The 20,528-nt window shown below is 39.1% G+C and overlaps 1 protein-coding gene across 4 annotated transcripts in view; it reads right to left on the reverse strand.

The window, feature by feature from the left end:
* Window positions 1-20,528, reverse strand: part of LOC136867355 (leucine-rich repeat transmembrane neuronal protein 4) — a 143,908-nt gene that overhangs the window by 39,551 nt on the left and 83,829 nt on the right. For all 4 annotated transcript variants that reach the window (XM_067144551.2, XM_067144543.2, XM_067144535.2 and 1 more), the window contains exon 2: window positions 11,429-11,748. In XM_067144551.2, the coding sequence (XP_067000652.2) occupies window positions 11,429-11,748 (320 nt within the window). The remainder of the gene's footprint in view (window positions 1-11,428; window positions 11,749-20,528) is intronic.

Consider the following 20,528-nt stretch of genomic DNA (forward strand, 5'->3'; position numbering starts at 1 on the left):
TTAATATAAAATTAGTTGAAATCACTGAGTATTAATTACTTACCTCACTGTTATACATAATTAATTATTACTACTGAGAACAATAACTTGTAAATGAACATAGATTGGAAGTTTACTCAGGGTGATTCAAAATAACACCATCAATGCTTACTATGTTGAATGAGACAGCAAACTATTATTTTTCAGGAAATGTCTTGAAATGCATGGTTTAAGCACTTGAGGGCATCAAAATTCTGTAAAGTCGTCTATGATATGGTGATGGGCCTGGGAGGGTCCACTTATCCCAGGATCCAGAGGCAAGTTCAAGTCCTTCTTGAATGGAGCTATTCTCTTGCAGAAGTCATCAGTCATAGAGACCAGTGCAGCTTCCAGGAGGATCTCTCCTTAGAGTTAGGTTGCTTGAAAGTGCAGCCCTAATTGGGTGGTAAACTCCATATAAGGCTAAATATGACAATGATGCATCCACATTTTTTCAGGAAAATCCACTAAACCAACAAGAGCACCATACCGTGAATTAAATTATGAAATACATTTGAATTGTTGACCCTCAACTTGATTTCACAACCAATATCAGCAGTGCAGAGTATGGTGCACATGATAAAAGACATGTGGTAATGTGCTCATTATTTCAGTTGCAATGTTGATTTGTATAATAAGGTCCTCCTCTCGTGATACAGGAGTCTTGTCTATTTCCACAAAGGTGCACTGGAGCTTCTTGAATTGCAGTCAAATTACCTGACAAACCCATAGTAGCACCTCATCCGATAATCAAGACAAAAATTCCTTAGTCTGATCAGTAACGATATGGTTTAAAATAAAATAAAATTATTGAAGTAATTTAATGTAGGATGACTGAATCAGTACACAAACACACACACACACACACACGCACACACACACACACACACAATTATACACAACAATGAATGTTAATAACTGATCTCACAAAATCAAATCGAACCTCACGTATATGTCATTTTTCTATTAATCATAATTTTGGATTTGAAGCTACTGCATGATATTGGCACTGTGTGACCGAGTGTGTCTCTGAGAGTCTTGTGATAGGCGAGGCCTGTTGGGTACCCAGGTCGCGTAGTCCATCTATGAAAGTCTGCCTACCCTGCTGCTCGAGGAACTCTTCTGGTACTGACAGGCAGGCCAGGCAGACAAAATGGACGATATCTGTCTCAAACTCTTAGTGTGTCTCCATACTCCTCCGAGTCCTGGTCCGAAGCTGTGTCTGGTAGGCCTGTTGGAAGTGGCGATCTCTGTATTGGGCATCCAACTGGTCTAGTAGCATGGTGTAAATGCTCCGAGAGCCTTCTGGTATTGTCTGTAGGACATTGAGGACGTCCCCTCTCAGAGCCACAACAAGGGCTGTAACTTTGTTCTTTTCATTCCAAAGGTTAGCAGAACAGGCTGGCTTAAACTGCTGCAGGTAGCACCTTCCTGTCAAATATTAGTGGCTTCACCTTGGTCAAACTCTGTACTGTACTCTGTACTCTGCATAGGTCCCATCTCCTATGTTATAACATAGCTGGATGACTTCTTTCTGCAGGTCCTGGCAAGTAGCATTAAAATTTTGATCAACCTTATTTATTTTCTCATCAACCTCAAGTTGTACTGTGTTAATTCTTTCTTAAAGTTTGTCTTCCACTTTTGCTATCTCTGCCTACATCGTCATCTGGCCTCCTTCCATCTTCTTCTTCTTCTTCTTCTTCTTCTTCTTCTTCTTCTTCTTCTTCTTCTTCTTCTTCTTCTACATCATCTCAAAGAGTGCATTCAACTGATCCTCCATTTTCATGTGGCATCTGTTCTCAATTAGGATGCAATAAATTACCACAAGAGGAAACCTAATGATTTACATGTGTGCATACTTATTAAACACAGATATTCTGGAATGCTCCTGACAATGATCACAACATGTAGTATCCGGTCTGCCGATTCATGCCGATTATAATGATGTGTTACACATGAGGTCTATTCAATATTTTGACATCACTTTTGATATGAATGAAACACTGATTGTTTTATTTAACTTATTTAATAGAGGATGACTCAATCAGTACACACAAACACACACACACACACAAATTTATACTTGACTATAAAGAACAATATATCACTAATAATTATTGGCTATTTACAAAATTATCTTGTCCTTAGAGAGGGTCTTTGGCTGGCAGTCTTTATCTGAAATGGACGATCCTCTGTAATTTTGACTGACAGCTTTCACTCTCCTCCACACGCACCACAATCACTTCACACAACAGTTCCATGAAGTCAGGTTCAAACGAACATCTGTCGCTTATCACGACACACAACTGCTGTACACTTGGCTCGACTCTAGACAATATCGATAACTTGCACAATCAACTACTCAGCTCATGAATCATAACTGACTACTCACTGCACAACACTCAACAGTGGCACAACCACACTCTTTGAGGCTAGCCTGCTTTTATATACCTGATTAGGATGTCCTACTAGCTTCTGCATTGTGGAATTTTGTCTGCCCACGCATGCATGTGTTCATAATGCTGCCTCGAGTAAAAGTGCATTCTAAGCTATGATTTTCATAATGATTCATATTGAAAGACAATTACAAAAGTAGAGAAAAGGAAGGGTTTCAGAACACTTTCATTAATAGTGTAAATGCTTAAAACAGTATAGTACTAGTTTCAACCTACATTGAGGACATCCTCAGCCATGAGAACCATAAAACTGATTGGTCAAAGACTCTAGTACATCTTCTCATGTACTCCAATGAACTATATTAAGACGTCCCCAGTGGATATTGTTTCACTTTAATCAAATACAAAATAATCAAATACCACAAGTTATGTTGTTATGAAGTAACTGTTCAACTGTATGATTTTGTGCTCACTATTTTCAACCACAAGCCAAAATTGTGAAAACTTTATTTCATATTTCTAGAATGGTACTTTGACGCAACTTCTCAACTAGATAATGTGTCTTAATCAGGATTGTGAATTTTAATCTTCAAATTTTTACAACAGTACTCAATTTTTAACACTCATTTACTGTAGGCCTATACAGAGTGTATCATAAATGGTTAGCATGCTGGTCTTTGGTTCAAGGGGTCCTGGGTTTGATTCCTGGTCGAGTCGGGGATTTTAACTTTCATTAGTTAATTCTTATGGCCCAGGGGCTAGGTGTTTGTGATGTTTTCAGCACTAGATTTCATCTAAAGTAGAACGTTGAATAATAAACACGAAAATCAAAGAGGGTAGGGAGAGTAGAGAAACTAGAAAACAGCTAATGAGGGAACTTACTAGAGTGAAAAAGGAAAAAAAATAAAATTACATGAATGGCATACTTCAAGAGGGTAATGACCATAAAGGGAAATGGAAAAAGCTGTATTCATATATTAGGAATCAAAAGGGAAAAACAAATCCAAATTCCCACAATGGTGGGAGAACAGTGTGAACACATACTGATACTGAAAAAACAAATCTATTCAGAGATTCAGTAGAAGGTTGTCAGGAGTTGGAAACCAAAACAGTAGATAGAGAGTGGAGACACATACGGAAACAAGAAGCTTCTCATTCACAAATGAGGATATTTTCAGAGATCCAACTGCTTCAACAAGGAAAAGCAGCAGGGAGTGATCATATTACTGGGGAGGTATTAAAGACAATGGGGTGGAACATAGTGCCTTATTTAAAATTTCTCTCTGACTATGTCATAAATAATAGTGTAATCCAAAGGAATGGAAGGAATCTATAATAATACCAATTTATAAAGGAAAGGGTGATAAAAGGAAACCTGAGATCTACAGACCAATCAGCCTGACCAGTGTAGTTTGTAAAATACTGGAGAGTTTAATAACTAAGTACATAGGAGTACAAAATTGGTTCATAAAGAGCCAGTATGGATTTAGAAAGAAATTTTCTTGTGAGGTACAACTGGTGGGATTTCACCAGGACATATCAGATCAGCTGGATTCAGGAGACCAGTTGGATTGCATAGCCATAGACCTTTCCAAAGCCTTTCACAGAGTGGAACTTGGAATATTATTAAAGAAATTGGAGGGAATAGGATTGGCCATAAGGGTTATACATTGGATAAGAACATTTCTAAATTCAAGAGTTCAGAAAGTCAAAGTACGAAATAATGTATTACAGGAAGGGAATTGCACAGGGTAGTATAATCAGTCCATTACTTTTCTTAATTTATGCAAACAATTTAGGGAACAATATAACATCAAAAATAAGATTGTATGCAGATGAAAATAAATAACATTGACGATTGTTCAGAATTACAAAGGAAGCTTGACAGTATCCAACAATATGAAGGTTAATGGAGGCAAATTAACTGTTAAAACATTTACAAACAGGAGCTTCAAGACTGAATGTAAGTATACTTTGAATGAGGTAACTGTCCCAAAATATGGCAAGTGCAAATACTTAGGTGTGAGATTTGAAAGTAATTTGCACTGGAAGGGTCATGTTGATGTCGTTGTTGGGAAAGCATACAGATTGTTACGTGTCAAAATGAGGCTACTTAAAGGATGCAACAAAGAATTAAAAGAGAAAATTTACTTAAGTATGGTTTGTCCATTATTGGAATATGCAAACAGTGTTTGGGATCCTCACCAGGAATACCCAATAAAAGAAATAGATGGTGTGCAGAGGAAAGTAGCAAGATTTGTAACAGGGGATTTCAGGAGAAAAAGTAGTGTATCAGAAATGTTAGAGAAACTTGGGTGGGAAACTTTATGTAAGAGAATGGAGAAAACTAGACTTATAGGTTTATATAGAGCCTATACAGGAGAGGAAGCATGGGAAGAAATCCGTGAGAGGCTTCAGCTGGTAAATTATTATGTCGGCAGGGATGACCACAAGTATAAAATTAAAAGGGATTTTAGCAGAAGCGATTGGGGTAAATTTTCATTCATTGGGAAGGGTGTGAAGGAGTGTAACAGTTTATCAGGGGTACTGTTTGATTCTTTTCCAAAATCTGTATAGATATTAAAGAATAGGACAAACAGCAACAGAGAAAAGAAATGAAATGTTACAGAAATCTGACCCATGTAGGTTATTGTAAATAAAGAATAAATTAATTCCATCGCCTGGCCTATGGAGATTGGACAGCCAAAGTATGGGACTGCCTGTAGGGGTGAAGTTCAGTGGGGACTTTGAGGGCCCTGGGACCACTATAGTAGCTGTGAAGGCCCTTCAGGAACTCTGAAAGGCTGCAGCAAAAGGGGCTCTGTTTAAGACACAGCAGGTCATTGTGCTTCTTCAGTTCCAAAATGGGTAAAAATAAATAAATAAATAAATAAATAAATAAATAAATAAATAAATAAATAAATAAATAAATAAATAAATAAATAAATAAATGCCATGTAAATTTTAATCTTATAGCAGTTGTATAGTATTATGGAAGTAATTCCACATACTGTATATGAGTTGATTATGTTTGTAAGTACAGAAGATATGACTAGAAATTTTTAGATAATATACATTTATTAAGGATGAGCTGTGTTAGAAAAATTGTTGGTGTAACTTGTATAATACTGTATTCTAGGAAAATGTCTTCTTCTCTTGTTAATTTAAAAATTTAGTGCATGATAATAATGTATTTTGGTGTACCATTTGCCACCGAGGTAGACACCTCATTTGTAAATAAAGTGATTTTGATTTTGAGGTAGGGCCCCATTCTCACAGATGCGCAGGTTGCTAATACGGTGTCGAATTGAAAGACCTGCATCAGGCCTCTCCGGATGCCACACACCATTATTATTATTATTATTATTATTATTATTATTATTATTATTATTAGAAGTATACTGACAAAAAAATCAGGGATGCGCTTAGTGTTATGTTAAAAACGATGGCACAATCAGATTTGCAGAAAAAAAATTTCTCTTTGAGAAAATGAGGTTACTTTGATACTTCCAGGCCACGATTCAAATTGAAGAACTCGCTGTATTTGCTATGCCAGAGCACAAACTGCTGCTATGGTTCAGGGAAGAGAAGCGGAGGGAGGGAATGTGGAGTGTATGATGGAGACAGAGATAATGCTCCGCACAAATGCACAAGTTTCTTCATTCGACTCGCACAGAATTGCCCTTGTCTCTTACAGGTAATTTCCAGAGTTCATTTATTAAACAGCAGCAACTGCACATGCAGTACAAGAACACACAGTAATTAAGACACACTTGTCAGTCAAGGAATGCACCAGACCGTTTCTCCTCTCGTCTGTTGGTCACAGTAACATTCTTTCTTATTTAACATGCTCGAAGATGCAACACTACCGCTCCACCATTGTGTATTCCTCCACTCGCAACATTGTAAATAGAATGAAATACTAAATGTAGGAAACAATACACCCAATGGTTTGATTACAGTAGACGTTCAATATGCCCTCGTGCAACTTCAATTCATTGTTCAAAATTGTGTAGTAGTGACCGTACCGGATGAGTTGGCCATGTGGTTAGCGGTGCGCAGCTGTGAGCTTGCATCCGGGAGATAGTCGGTTCGAACCCCACTGTCGGTAGTCATGAAGATGATTTTCCGTGGTTTTTCATTTTCACACCAGGCAAATGCTGAGGATGTACCTTAATTAAGGTTGCGGCCGCTTCCTTCCCATTCCTAGGCCATTCCTATCCCATTGTCGCCATAAGACCTATCTGTGTCGGTGCGACGTAAAACAAATTGTAAAAAAAGTAGTGACCTTTGGACTCTGTTCAGGATGTGTGGTGTGTAGCACATTACCTATATCTCCCACTTCCCCTCCCTTCCCTTCCCTTCCATTCCCTTCCTTTCCCTCCTCTGACGCACAGCAACAAGCAGCAGCGGCTGGCTCTCTGGCATAGCAAGTACGGCAAGTTCGTCAATTTAAATTGCGCCCCCCGTAAGTCACAATGTAACCTAATTTTCTCGAAAAGAAAAATTTTCTCTGCCAATCCGATTGTACCATCGTTTTTAACATAACACGAAGAGCATCCATGATTATTATTATTTATTTCTTTGTCGGTGTAGTTATGATACACCCAGTATATTCATGTCTTTGACTAGTCAGTTTTACTGTTCTCATAGCTGAAGATGGCCTCAATGGAGGTAGAAACTAGTACCATAATGTTTTAAGTATTTACATTATTAATAAAAGTGTATTGAATAGGTGGAACTCTTTCTTTTCTCTACTTGAATTGTAAAACTGCATTCGTCGGTAAATAACACCGAGGTCAAGATTTTAGCTGAAGTTTACAGCGCTGTAAATACCATCGCGCGACTTAACTGGTCGTAGGAAGTCCTCTCGAGCTTATGCCTGGGCTCTGTAGATAGTATGAATGAATCGTGGTTAAAACACGCCACACATTTGCTCGACATGTGCCTGCTACTTCACTACCGTTTAAGACGGGTTCTTCCACCGAGCTCGATAGCTGCAGTTGCTTAAGTGCAGTCAGTATCCAGTATTCGGGAGATAGTAGGTTCGAACCCCACTGTCGGCAGCCCTGAAGATGGTTTTCACACCAGGCAAATGCCGGGGCTGTACCTTAATTCCTTCCCACTCCTAGCCCTTCCCTGTCCCATCGTCGCCATAAGACCTATCTGTGTCGGTGCGACGTAAAACAACTAGCAAAAACAAAAAACAAAAGACGGGTTCTCGTCACACCTCTACAACACGTTCTCTTCAAGTCAAGTGTTCGAGCCAAGCAACCCACGCCGTATTTTGACACCTAACCACAGAACAGAAATGCAGAATTGTTACAGTATGAGGCGGTAATAATGAATTGTTTTAAGGGGAAGTACAACTAGGAAACTATCCCCAATTGATATGGTATTCAGAAGGCTCACCTTATGTCTAAATATAACATTACTGTATTGGTAGCTTTACAAGCTACAAATGTGGGAAAAACTCCAAGTGGAAAATACCTACCGGTACCGGTACGCTACTGGTACTTCAACCTTCCTGGATTCTCTTAGTCTTCTCTCAATGGCTGCGAGCGTACAAGTTGTATTTATATTGAGAAACTTTTTCGCATACAATCGTGCAGTGGATCTGCCACTGTCATCCGTTTTGCTGTACGCAAGGAGCATATCGGTCATTTCCGTAATTGTGTACTGATACCAGTGGCGTATCCTGAGGGCTATCAACGATGGAAATCTAAAGCATCTGACACAATAGTCCATTTACACAACTTGGAAAGCAATGAGAAAAAACGTCGCACGCATTTCCGAGAGCAAGGCAGCGGAGAATGATCTTGCAGCCCAGGCTCTGGGTCCCTCTCCCCTCGGTCTCCCTCGTACGTCTGCTGGTGTGTGCAAGGTAGGTGCGGGGAATGCCAGGATAGACGTGCTAGGCTTCGGTCCGTCGGATCGCCACTACTATCAACCATGTTGTAACATTCCAGACGTCACAGTGTAATTATGCTAATTTTATTATGTGTAATTAATTCAGGAATTTAACGTCATGATATTTATCTTGGTATGTAATTTTATTATAATTCATGGTTGATCGTTTGCTCACTATCATTTCATTACTTTGTAACTACGACTTGTAAACGAGGGCTGAACATCCTAATATTAACTTAGATTCTTGCCACATTCGTTTAAATTTAACTTGCAGTAGATTTTCCTCTATCTTGCCACATCACTGAGGAAGAAGGAAGGACAAATTTAGACATCAAATTCTGGGAAAAGCGAGCACGTGTTCAAGCGTTGTAACGACAACTACTGTATTTCGACCAGAATAATTCAAACTGATCACCGCCTATATTTTCAAAGGAGCGTCATGTTGCCATGGATACTGAGTGAAAGGGCTAATAGAAGAACAGTTGATATCTTGGTTGGGACCCATCAACTCTAATATCTGGAGTGGGGAGAGACGTGTCAACTGATTGGACCACGTGTAGCGACCTGTAATTAGAGCCAGAAAAGGTTATAAAAGGGCGTGTTGGAGCTCTTGGCATCATTATTAATCTTCTTGGTTCTTCTGGATTCTTGATTATTCTTCTATCTTGTATTTCGCTTTAGGTCTGATAACTTGTCTTATGGTTGTTGTACCATAGTGGACTAGTGTGATAGTTTATCACTTCTACATTAATTACTTCGTTACCACGACGTGGTACTTAGGAATTTCTGAATGATGGATGTATAGCCACTCTCATCAGGAAGTACGAACAGCTCTGTATTAGACCAGTTTATACCAGTCTAAGACAATAGGTAGTATTAAACTAGATAGAAATGAAACTTCAGTGCACATTTTCAGTAAAGTTGGAAGGATTATTAATTGAGTATCCTCTCCACATAACCCAAGGAGGTTTTTCTAACTATGACTTAGGGCCCATCTCCAATATATGGGATAGAGCATAACAGGGAGTGATAGTTTCAAAGCCATCATCCAATTAGTGGTTGATGCAATTTGCAAGGCAGGAATGGTACTTAGCTGCAGATGAAGATATCTCAAAGACGACCGGTGATGTTCCAGCTACAAGGATGGAAGCTTTCCAAGGACCAGCAGAACAAGACTACATGGTGAGCAAGCGAGTTAAAAATATTGCAAGTTTTCGCGAAGTAGAGTCATTCAATTTTTTGTTAAATTCATTTCCTATTTTAAATTCAGTTCTCGTTAAACCGTCGTCATTTATATTCAATATAATAAATAGTATTTTCCTAGTTCACTTTAATCAATCTGCCTTAATTAGCCTTTTGATTTCTAATTCTCCTGCTTAATGATTAGTGCACTGTCACCCCATCCCTGTGATAAGAGTCCGTCCAAGCTTGATTATAAATTTTTATCTTTAAGTCATCAACTTAAAGATTGGCGCCCTTAGCTTGCATGGTTGCATTTCTCGTTCAATGATTGTTCACCAAGAGGGAAGTCACAATGTGTTCCTTATCGTATATACTTCCCTCAAACTTCTGAATTATTTAGATGACAGAGTGCTGGTATTTCACTCCCGTTTACATGATACTGCAGGACTGCTGTTGTAGGAGTATTATAATTTTCTTTTTATAGGTAGGTAACGGCAGATGTGCTAAAATGAAATGCAATCTTTTAAGTTTAGTACTCTCTTTTGTTGACTGGAATCGAGCCGTGATCATGGGTCGGACACCACCACTGATCTCCCGAAGAAGCTAAGAAACCAGTGAACGATGGCCGCTGATAATGCTGTAAAATCCAAAATTTTAATTTAAAAATAATAATAGACTAAGAAGAAGAAGAAGAATAACAATAACAATAAGCTGCCTCTGTGGATCAGTGGTAGAGTGGCGGCCTCCGGATCCAAAGATAGCGGGTTCAAACCCAGCAGAGGCAGTCGGATTTTTGAAAGGTGGAAAAACGTCCATTCGACGCTCCATGTTGTACGATGTCGGCAAGTAAAAGATCACTGGTGACACATTTGGTGTTTACCCGGCAATATTAATTAAATCTCAGCCATGGACGCCCAAGATAGTTTCGATTTACTCGGTCTGCCATCTAATAGGCCTAGAGTAAAACGGAACGTCGAAATTGACAAGCAGAAAGCCAGATGGCGTCAAATTGAAATGTCTGCACACGGTAGCTGAGGCCATACGATTATTATTTATTTTATAATACTAATAATAATAATAATAATAATAATAATAATAATAATAATAATAATATTACACGACATCTGTGTAGGCTTGATGGTGATCTAATGAGGATAAAATGAATGGCGAAGATGTCATAAATACACCCAGTCCTCAAGCCAGGGGAATTAAGAATACGAGGGGTTTAATTCTGAGAACTGAACTGCGGCCATCGGACCAAATGCAAGCATTATATCCATTTAGTCACATAGCCGGACTTTAATTTGCTAAACCTTAGACTACCATCTGCACTGATCAGGCGTTGAATATTGACAGTAGCAGGGACCAGGGCAGTAGCTTACGAAGCGGCCTTGACAACACAACAGGCTTCTGTGTTGGCTATTGGCTGCAGCTCAAAATGTTTAAGGTTTGACGTTCAGTAAACCAACAATCGAAAGGGGGTAGCCTAAGTCTAGTGGTAGCCCACGTCTTGATCCCAGCTTACGCCACTGACTGATACATGCCTTACGGTTGTCAACAACGATACTGCTTGTGCTTGTTGTTTTAAGGGGCCTAACATCGAAGGTCATCGGCCCTCACAACGTCACTGCAGGAGAGAATACATTCCAAACGATCTCCAAGCAAATCCCTTGGACTGTGGAGTGATATTGCTCAGGCGCAGTTAATCTATTCGATTTGCGCTGATGACTAATGGGTTGCATAACTATTAGAACGCCAAAAAAAAACGCCACACAGCGCCCATACTATGCATTCCGGATATGATTCTCTTGAAAATGATCAGTTCCACTTTCTACATAGTAAGCATTGTCGGTGTTATTCTGTAGTCTATATAAAATGAACTCATCAAAGACAGTTGTTAATCAAAAATAAAATTAACTTACCGCTGTTAAAAGAGCTCAAGTACCCATCCTGGAAATGAAATTTCCTCAAGTGTGGCATTTCTCCGAGAAAAACTTCGTCCGTGACATGTACATTGTTAACTATTTTCAGTTCTTGAAGAGATGTGTTTCCCAGAGTTCTGAGAAAATGTAAATCATAATTGTACCCGTGAGACAAAAACGTCCTCAGCCAATCATTTTCAGCATCAAACAGTGGGTCGTTAAAATTCCAGAACTCCTTCTCAGTGATTTTGTAATGGAGCATAGCCATGTTGAAAATATTCGCCTTTAGCCTCAGCTCAGTTGTGCAGGATTTTGCCTCTCTAAAATAAACAGAACAACAACATGTTATCGACATGGCTTTTGTTGCATTATATATGGGAACATGGAACATTGTGATCACCTACCCCGTGCTCTTAGAGAGTGTGAAGTTTTTGTCTGATATAACTGTGTCGGTGTGATGTCTCATTTGTGCCTTTATGGCTAACTGGGACTAGAACTCGAAAAACAAGACCGCGGATCGTATTCTAAGTACCTGCTACCATGCCGCCATTTGCTTCGAGTTGAGGAGAGAAACTACGGATAGACAATATCTGAGATTAAGATTTTATTTTTAATAATAATATTATTGGGTTTACACTCCACTAACTACTTCTACGGTTTACGAAGACGCTGAGGTGCCGGTATTTTGTTCCGCAGAAATTATATCGGTGCGAGACTGATGTACTTATTTGAGCACCTTCAAATACCAAAGGCCAGTGCTCCACGGTCTGAGTCACTTCGCTGGTGGGTTTTATTTCTCTTACGTTATCTGAGGTTGAAAGCACCCTTTCCAGTCCCTAAAATCAGTGGCTGGATAATATGCTAATAGACCAAACCCTAAACCACGCTGGAGGATAAGAAATGAAAGAAGGGTTTAATAATACCACGTAAGTCAGATGAATGAATAAACAGATGAAAATATGACGTGGAAAAAAAAAGTGTGCTATTATTATGGGAACAGAATGAATAGTAAGCTACTGTATCGTTACTTAGGCCTACAGATAGACTTCTTATCTTATCATGTATCATCAATATAATAGTCCGGCTCCATGGCTAAATGGTTAGCGTGCTGGCCTTTGGTCACAGAGGTCCCGGGTTCGATTCCCGGCAGGGTCGGGAATTTTGACCATCATTTTTTACTTTCCCTGACAGGGGGCTGGGTGTATGAGTTGTCTTCATCATCATTTGATCACGACGCGCAGGTCCCCTACGGGAGTCAAATAGAAAGACCTGCACCTGGTGAGCCGAACCCGTCCTGGGATATCCCGGCACTAAAAGCCATACGACATTTCATCAATATAATCATCCTCTTGGTGATAAAAATGAAATTCACCTTGCCAGATGCAGGTCTTTCAATTTGACACCCGTAGGCGACCTGCGTGTCGTAATGAGGATGAAATGATGATGAAGACGACACATACACCCAGCCCCCTCGCCAGCGAAATTAACCAATTATGGTTTAAATTCCCGAACCTGACGGGAATCGAACCCGGCACCCCTGTAGCCAAAGGCCACCGCGCTAACCATTTTTTTTGGCTATTTGCTTTACGTCGCACCGACACAGATATGTTTTATGGCGACGATGGGATAGGAAAGGCCTAGGAAGTGGAAGGAAGCGGCCGTGGCCTTAATTAAGGTACAGCCCCTTGCCTGGTGTGAAAATGGGAAACCACGGAAAACTATCTTCAGGGCTGCCGACAGTGGGACTCGAACCCACTATCTCCCGATTACTGGATACTGGCCGTACTTAAGCGACTGCAGCTATAGAGCTCGGTCGCTAACCATTTAGCCACGGAGCCGGACCTCTTGGTGATATATTAAACCCATAATTCTACGATGAAAAATAATTGCAGACATTTATTTCAGCTACAAATAACTTTTTTGAGAGTAGCTATGTTTTATTTCGAGAGTCTCGCTTCTCCGTGGGAACAGAACTCACCGTGACGAGCGAACCACCCTCTCGTGAAATGCCGGGACACTTCGGTTGATATCGAGTACTGACTAATTTAGCCATTTTGGAAAATCGTTCACAACGAGAGTTTTTGGCGACATGGTTAATCCAGGAATAAAGGATCGAAATTATTAATAAACACTACACGAAGGCAGAATCCACAGGGTGGATTTAAATGCAATTAAGCCTGGAGGAAAGTTGCCATCCATACTCGCGGATTTTTGACACGTACCGAGGTCATCTCTGAAGAGAGCCCGCGAAATTACATGTCAGAAATAAATTTATTACTCCCGTTGCAAGTATGGGACAAATATAAAATTAACACCATAGTAAATTATAATTCTGTCTGAATTTGTGGAATAAATTTCAAGAAAATTGGTCCAGAGGATGTGGAATTAGGACATTGCACCACCAAGCTTCATGGTGAGGGTATCATCCTCTCTTTGTGTGTGTTTGAAATTGTCAAGGGAGGTTTGGAGACTAGTCAGAGACAGGTCTGGTTTCGTTATCTTTGGAACACCTGTTATTGTTAGGGGAACGAGGACAGAGTTCTGAGAGACAGTCGCAGTCGACCGCAGAGAGGTAAGTTTGTCGTATGAGTTAAGCGAGGAAAGCGTGTCATTTGTGTTGTTAATCAATAGCGAGTGTAAAATCTATGTATATTTTAAGTAATCTATAAGAAGATGATGTATTCTGTCAACATGAGGGGCTAAATCCGAGGTCAGCTGGCTAAATTTAGCCGGAATCTCCAAGATGACTACTTACAGGTCTGTCTCTATTTTTGTATTAACGTTGTAGATGGAATTTGTTTGTCCCAATAAAATTTTCAGTGCGTGTGTCGAATTAATATTTAATAATGATCAGGCGAAAGTGTTATATTTCTGGTCGTCGTGTGGAACTCTTCAGGGCAGTAAAAATCACGTTGAGAAACTGACCGGTTGAATGGTGGTCAAAGTCGAAGTGAGTGCTTTGTGACGCACATTATGATTTCAAGTCAAGAACTCCCCGTGAAAAACAATTTCTATACAAGATTGTAGCTCTTGGCAGTTAAATCCAAATGACGATTTATGGAAAGTCAGCATAGTGAATGTTATAGAACGCGACCTCAAGAATAGAAGGGCATTCTGAATACACGGTTGGTGTTATTTAACTGTTGTAACAAATTTCCATTCAGCATATTTTTTATTACGAGACAAGATTATCATTAAATCGGAAACATTGTGGGATGAGATAGTGGATGTTATTAAAGTGACAGTTTGGCTGTGTAGATTCAAGGAATTTCGCTTCACTGGATAGTTTATGGATATGAATGTTTGGAATAGTGAGACGGTAGGTGATTTTTGGGCCTCACCCTAGAATTACAGTATGAATTTTGCGGTGGTGATGATTACTGTTTTAGCGATATTCACGTGATGTTGGACTTGTGCTGAAATTCATTATTTTTCCAAACTTCACTGCGTATGTCAAGATCGTGTTTGAGTCGTGGATTGAGTAGCCGCGCGTTATTTATTTTCAATTCCACGTTTTATTGACGAGTTAGGGACTTAGTTGCATTTCCAGACTTGCGTTCATTCTGTGGCAAGACTTGTTTCATTGTATGCTATGGTTTCGACAAGGTTTCCAGCTAAATAACAGTAATTATGTTTGAAGTTACGATTTCACCTGACATTTTAGAGGATGAGTAGACATCCCAGTTTCCGCTCGACGATAGATTTAGGACGTTACGCGTTATCATAGGAGTATACTGATGAGTAGACATCCCCATTTACGCTCGACGATAGGTTTAGGAAGCTGTGTATGTATATAGATGTTATTGTTAGGGTGTGTAGACACTATTTACGCTCGACGATAGGATTAGGGTGTCGTCTGTATACAGTCAAGTCTTAGGTTAGGTGTTTTTGCGAAGTGACTTGAACGATGGTAGTGTCTGCAGTAGTGTATGTAATGCGAAGAGTGTTAGCAGAGTAATATTGAGACCATGTTTCGGCACAGCCCTTACCAGCTGGAAGGTGTTTACATACGATTATGGAACCACCAGTGGCATGAACGTGAGGGTTGTCCAGCATTGGATACTGAGCTAACGGTGATTGACTATTACAGCTGTTTGCCACGCGCGTTTGAGTTCATTGACTTTAGTATTTTAATTTTATTTCTTGACTTAATTATTTTGTCGTTCAGACGTCCGATTGCTTTGATAGTGTGAGTGTTGACACTTAGCTTATTTACGTAAGACTTGAGTTACGAATGCGGTTTCGATTCGTCAGCTGGGAATAGATTTTATTTTCAATGTTCGTTCTTTCATTTTTATAATAGATGACTGTACCCTATAAATAACTAGTAGTTAGTTTATTGGGACAAATATAAGTAGATGGATCTGCAATGGTAGGCATCAGTTGTCATATGGAAAGAATTCCTTAGATTGTTTTGGTATTTTGATTTTATTTTATCATGTGGACTTGTAAGTTTATTAAACTTGACATAACCGTTTACAACCTGAAAGTTGGTTTTATAAGAATATTTTTCAAGTGATTTACCACTTTTTCTTTAACTTCAGTGTTTGGCATTTCTTCTAAATGCATGATGAATAAGTGTTTCCTGCATTTCGCAGTTTTGTGTCTTCAGAACGACGTAACGTAAGATCCTCTCGGATCGAGTTGTTGTTGGTTCCTTCTGAACAGCTGTTTGGGTGATGCATGTTTCAGCATCGGGATTATTCCATAACTTAAGGGTGTCACGAGATGACAATACATGGTGGAATTTTATTTTTAATTATGACTGCTGCTGTTAACTTGTAGTGAACACCATGCTTTCCAGTAGTATTTCGCAACCTATCCAAAGCAACTGATAGTCAATTTGGTTCGATTGAAGGTCCATTCGGCGGGTGTTCCCATATCCGACAGGGTATTTGACTGGTGGATAACCTTAATTAAATGTGAATCTGGAATTTTACTTGTTGAAGGTCAGATTTTCCACGGCTCATGTGGATTAATTCTCAGTTATCGTTTGGATCAAAAGGTGCCCGATTTTCAGGTTTTATTTTCGTTTTTCTCGTTTTCGCTGTCCACTAATTTGTGATATTTTCTACTTTCCTCCGAAGAAAGTTCTTCGATGAATGGTAAGTTCAAGGGTTCAATATTCACAGAATATGTATTTCTCAGGCTTGCGATTACTTCTAAAACTTTTAATTCTGACCGCTTTTATCAACAGAATGGCAATGACCTGCAGCTGCAGCACTTATAACTGTTGACCAAACTAGGGTGAGCTCTGTTTCATCTCTCTTAGAGCATGATTCACACGAATGTTCAAATTCACTGATGAGATTACAATCATAAGACGATAAATATTATGTAATCATTGAGTTTGTATATAAAGCGTGACTGTTTAAACTACAAAACATACCGGTATAAGTACTACACTATATTTATTTCATGGAGTTGAACTGTGACTTTAGTAGATCTGTTCTGTTTTCTGCTTGTTCTTAAACCACGTGTTCTCTTTAAAATACACCCCGCAAGGAGGCCATCAGTTAGAGAGGTCTCATACATTTTTCATAATTAAAATTGGTCTACGTGAAGGTCACTTCTTTCGAATATAACTTAGCCTAAGTGCTCCAAAGATATTGGGCTAGATACTCAGGCATTCGAGAAGAAGAGATAGAATGATAGGACACATCTTAAGACACCCAGGACTTGTTCAGTTGGTTTTTGAAGAAAGTGTAGGTGGTAAGAACGGTAGGGGTAGACCAAGGTATGAATATGACAAGCAGATTAGAACGGATGTAGGATGCGGTAGTTACGTAGAAATGAAAAGGTTAGCGCAGGATAGGGTGACATAGAGAGCTGCATCAAACCAGTCTATGGACTGATGACTCAAACAACACCACTCAGGCATTCTCCAGAAAATCGGTTTTGACCTTTTTCAAGTGCCTTATATCAACTAAACGTCACGTGAACATGTGTTTCAGTGGGCAATGCTTAAATCTTATAATGAGGGCATCGCTGGTAGAAGTCCCGCAGCGTGCATGGGTTTCTTTTCCTTTTTTCCCCATTGTTTTTATTCTACGTATGTGCTTGGCAGGATTATTTATAATGGTTCAAAAGTTGGATACAAAAAGTCAGGCAGGAAGCTGAACATACAATATATGTATTGTATATATCAAAGCAAAAATAAACACTTCATGTCCTACCCAAAGTTTTTCATTTTTGTGCCCAACTTTTGAACCGTTACAAATATTATTACATAGAATAACTTATAGACAGACTGAAACACAAGAAGAACAAGAAATAAAGAAAGAGAAACCAATGTAGGCAGGTAGGCTTGAAATGGTGATCCCTCGAAGACTGTGGTGCTACCCACTGAGTTACAAGCTTGCTTGCCACTTCGGTAACGTGTAGTTGATACAACGCACTTGCAATTTATCAAAAGCCGATTTTCTCGAGAACACCTGGATAGCTAGTCTAATGGTTTCGTGACACCTTCACGTACTACAGTATATCTATGGGAAATAATCCGTGACCCATCTGTCTACCTTAAGACTCCGTTGTCAGTAAACTTGCACACATGAGCAAATAAGTCGGAAGAAGGTGGTCTCTGCCTGCTACATAATTAGGTATCATTAATAGTATCGTACTAGTAAATATAATTACCGTATATTAATAACTAACCAACACGTGTTAATGAGTACATGTAAGCCACTTATCGGTGTACTGAAAATCCTATTCCTTCCTTCTTTCTTCACGACTAAGGAAAGCTACACTCAAAACACTATGCAAATATTCACCAGTCTGCCACTCTGTAATTTGCTGATTAATTACTTCTAAATGAGCACACAACGATAGAAACCAAAGCTTAACTTAGCGCAGTTACTTATTTCGGGTGTGCAAAATAAAACTGGCTCGGTTTACAATAGGACTCACGCGGCATTGGCCCTCGTAAATGAACATCACAGAAGATGCTGGAAATGGCCTCATTTGAAGAAATGAAAAACTGAAGATCCAAAGATCTTGACTCCCCTTCACTCAGAAACCACCAGCAGAACTCAACACGTGAAGTTTCGTCTGTATGCTTTAACGCAGCACAACCTATTAGAAATGTCTGTATACGTTTCTTATATTCTATTCCAGGTCTATACCTTCCAACAGTAAAAATCAATATCAAATGCCTATTTGAACTGTATGTAATCTACGTAACACTTATAAAACATAAATAAAGCACTTAGCCAAAAAGTCGACATCCCCCTCCAAACCCTCCTTCATTTCATTTCATTTCATTTCACGTTATCCTTCAAATCACCTTAACTCACCTGTGTCTCCTGGCCAGAGAGAAAGCGTTACCTTCTAGGTGGCCTGCGCCAGACCTTCAGGGTAGATAATGAAAACTTTGAATGACCCATATTAGTGTAGTCTGCAAAGTAGACCTAGTTGTATGCTAAATGATTAATTGCCGTTGTTTTAAAATATGTTACGTTCTACTGTCGTGCATTGTTGTTAAGTGAAAGTGAAGAGCGTGTGATATGGTGATGGCATTCATTTATTTAGTGTAAACATAGTGCTGAGCTTATAAAACTTACAAATATACCAAGGAGGAAAAAATGCTTCATTTAAGGTTGTAAGTCTGGCTATAAAACTGCGAACGGTAAACACTTCTTCAAACTGCCAAAAAATGAAGCAGACTTTTCAAAATGGGAAAAGACGATTCCCAGAAAAGAAAACACGTATCAGAAAGTTTTTTATGTGTACGATTCACATTTTTCTGATGAATTTATAGTTAAATCAGGCTCATTTCTGATACAAGGCGAACATGTAAAAATTCCTAGAGATAGACGGAAACTAAAAACTGGCACTTTCCCTCATATATTCCCCAATCTGCCATATTCTCACGAAACAATTAAATAATGAAAATCACCTCAAAAAAGACAACCTCCGAAGAGAGAGGGGAGTTCGAGAAAGAAATCACACAGGTCTCATCGCGAATTAAATTTCGACGTTTTCTCTGAGAGTGCTAAGAGAAAAACAACTAAGAGATTTCAAATTACAGTCAAATTATTAAAGTGACACCGTGCTCAAAAAAGTCAGTTAAGAATTAAGAAAGGAATGAGAGATAACAATGAACTCCTTTTAGATAGTCTCTTATTTAAAATTAAATCACCTAAGGGCTATAGACACTGTTTAAGGCATGACTTGCTTCCCCTTCCTTCGGAGACTGAGCTGCGAAAATTAGTTAAAGGTCTTAAGTAAACACTCATGCCATTAATGCTATTGCGAACTATTTCTCCGATGAGAAGAGTGAAAATAATCGCACTGAAATTCTCATATTTGACAAAGTAAAACTAAGAGAAGAGTTACAGTTTAATACCAATTCATTAAAAGTTCACTGATTCGTAAATTTAGAAGAGAACAGACCCTAGAACACGGGAAAAATAACCGTTAAAATCATGTGTTAATGTTCATGTTTGTTCCCCTATTGCATAATTCGGTTCAACCAGTTGCTTTCGGTGCTAGCCGAAATTCCACACCTGGTGATATTTTGTCACGAATTTTAATCCAGGTGGTCTTACAACTGGAGCAAATTGGCGACAGAGATATTGGTTTCACCTCAGACGGAAGTCGCCCTAATAAAAAAGGTGTCGAAATGTTAGTAATATATGGAAAAGAGGGAATTTCATGTGCTCTAGTTCTAATCCTTTTGATAATAGTAGGAGACTTTCGGCCTTTTCTGATGCTGTACACATAATTAAGTGCATCAGAAATAATTTCCACGAGAAAAGGCAAGTCTTTTACATTAAAAGTTGTGGACCTTAAATTCTATCGACAGGTTTTTGAATGCATAACTGCCATAAATTTTCCTCGCCCATCCTTCAATCTGTTTGTGAACTTAAAATTGTACCATGGAAAAAAACTGTCCTGAGAACATAGTCGGGGCAACATATTTTACGAGTGTTTGGACAGTTTACACATTATCACTATTAATTCGAAAGAATTAGGTACTGTGATGATCACGTTGTGGACATTGTGGACTTTACTGAGGACATGGATGACCTCTTACCGGACTGGGAGAACAGTTTAGGCCTACTTAATATTGATAGCCACAGCCTTACTAATTGGTTAATTA

The sequence above is a fragment of the Anabrus simplex genome, chromosome 1 (assembly GCF_040414725.1).
Source record: "Anabrus simplex isolate iqAnaSimp1 chromosome 1, ASM4041472v1, whole genome shotgun sequence".
NCBI lineage: Eukaryota > Metazoa > Arthropoda > Insecta > Orthoptera > Tettigoniidae > Anabrus > Anabrus simplex.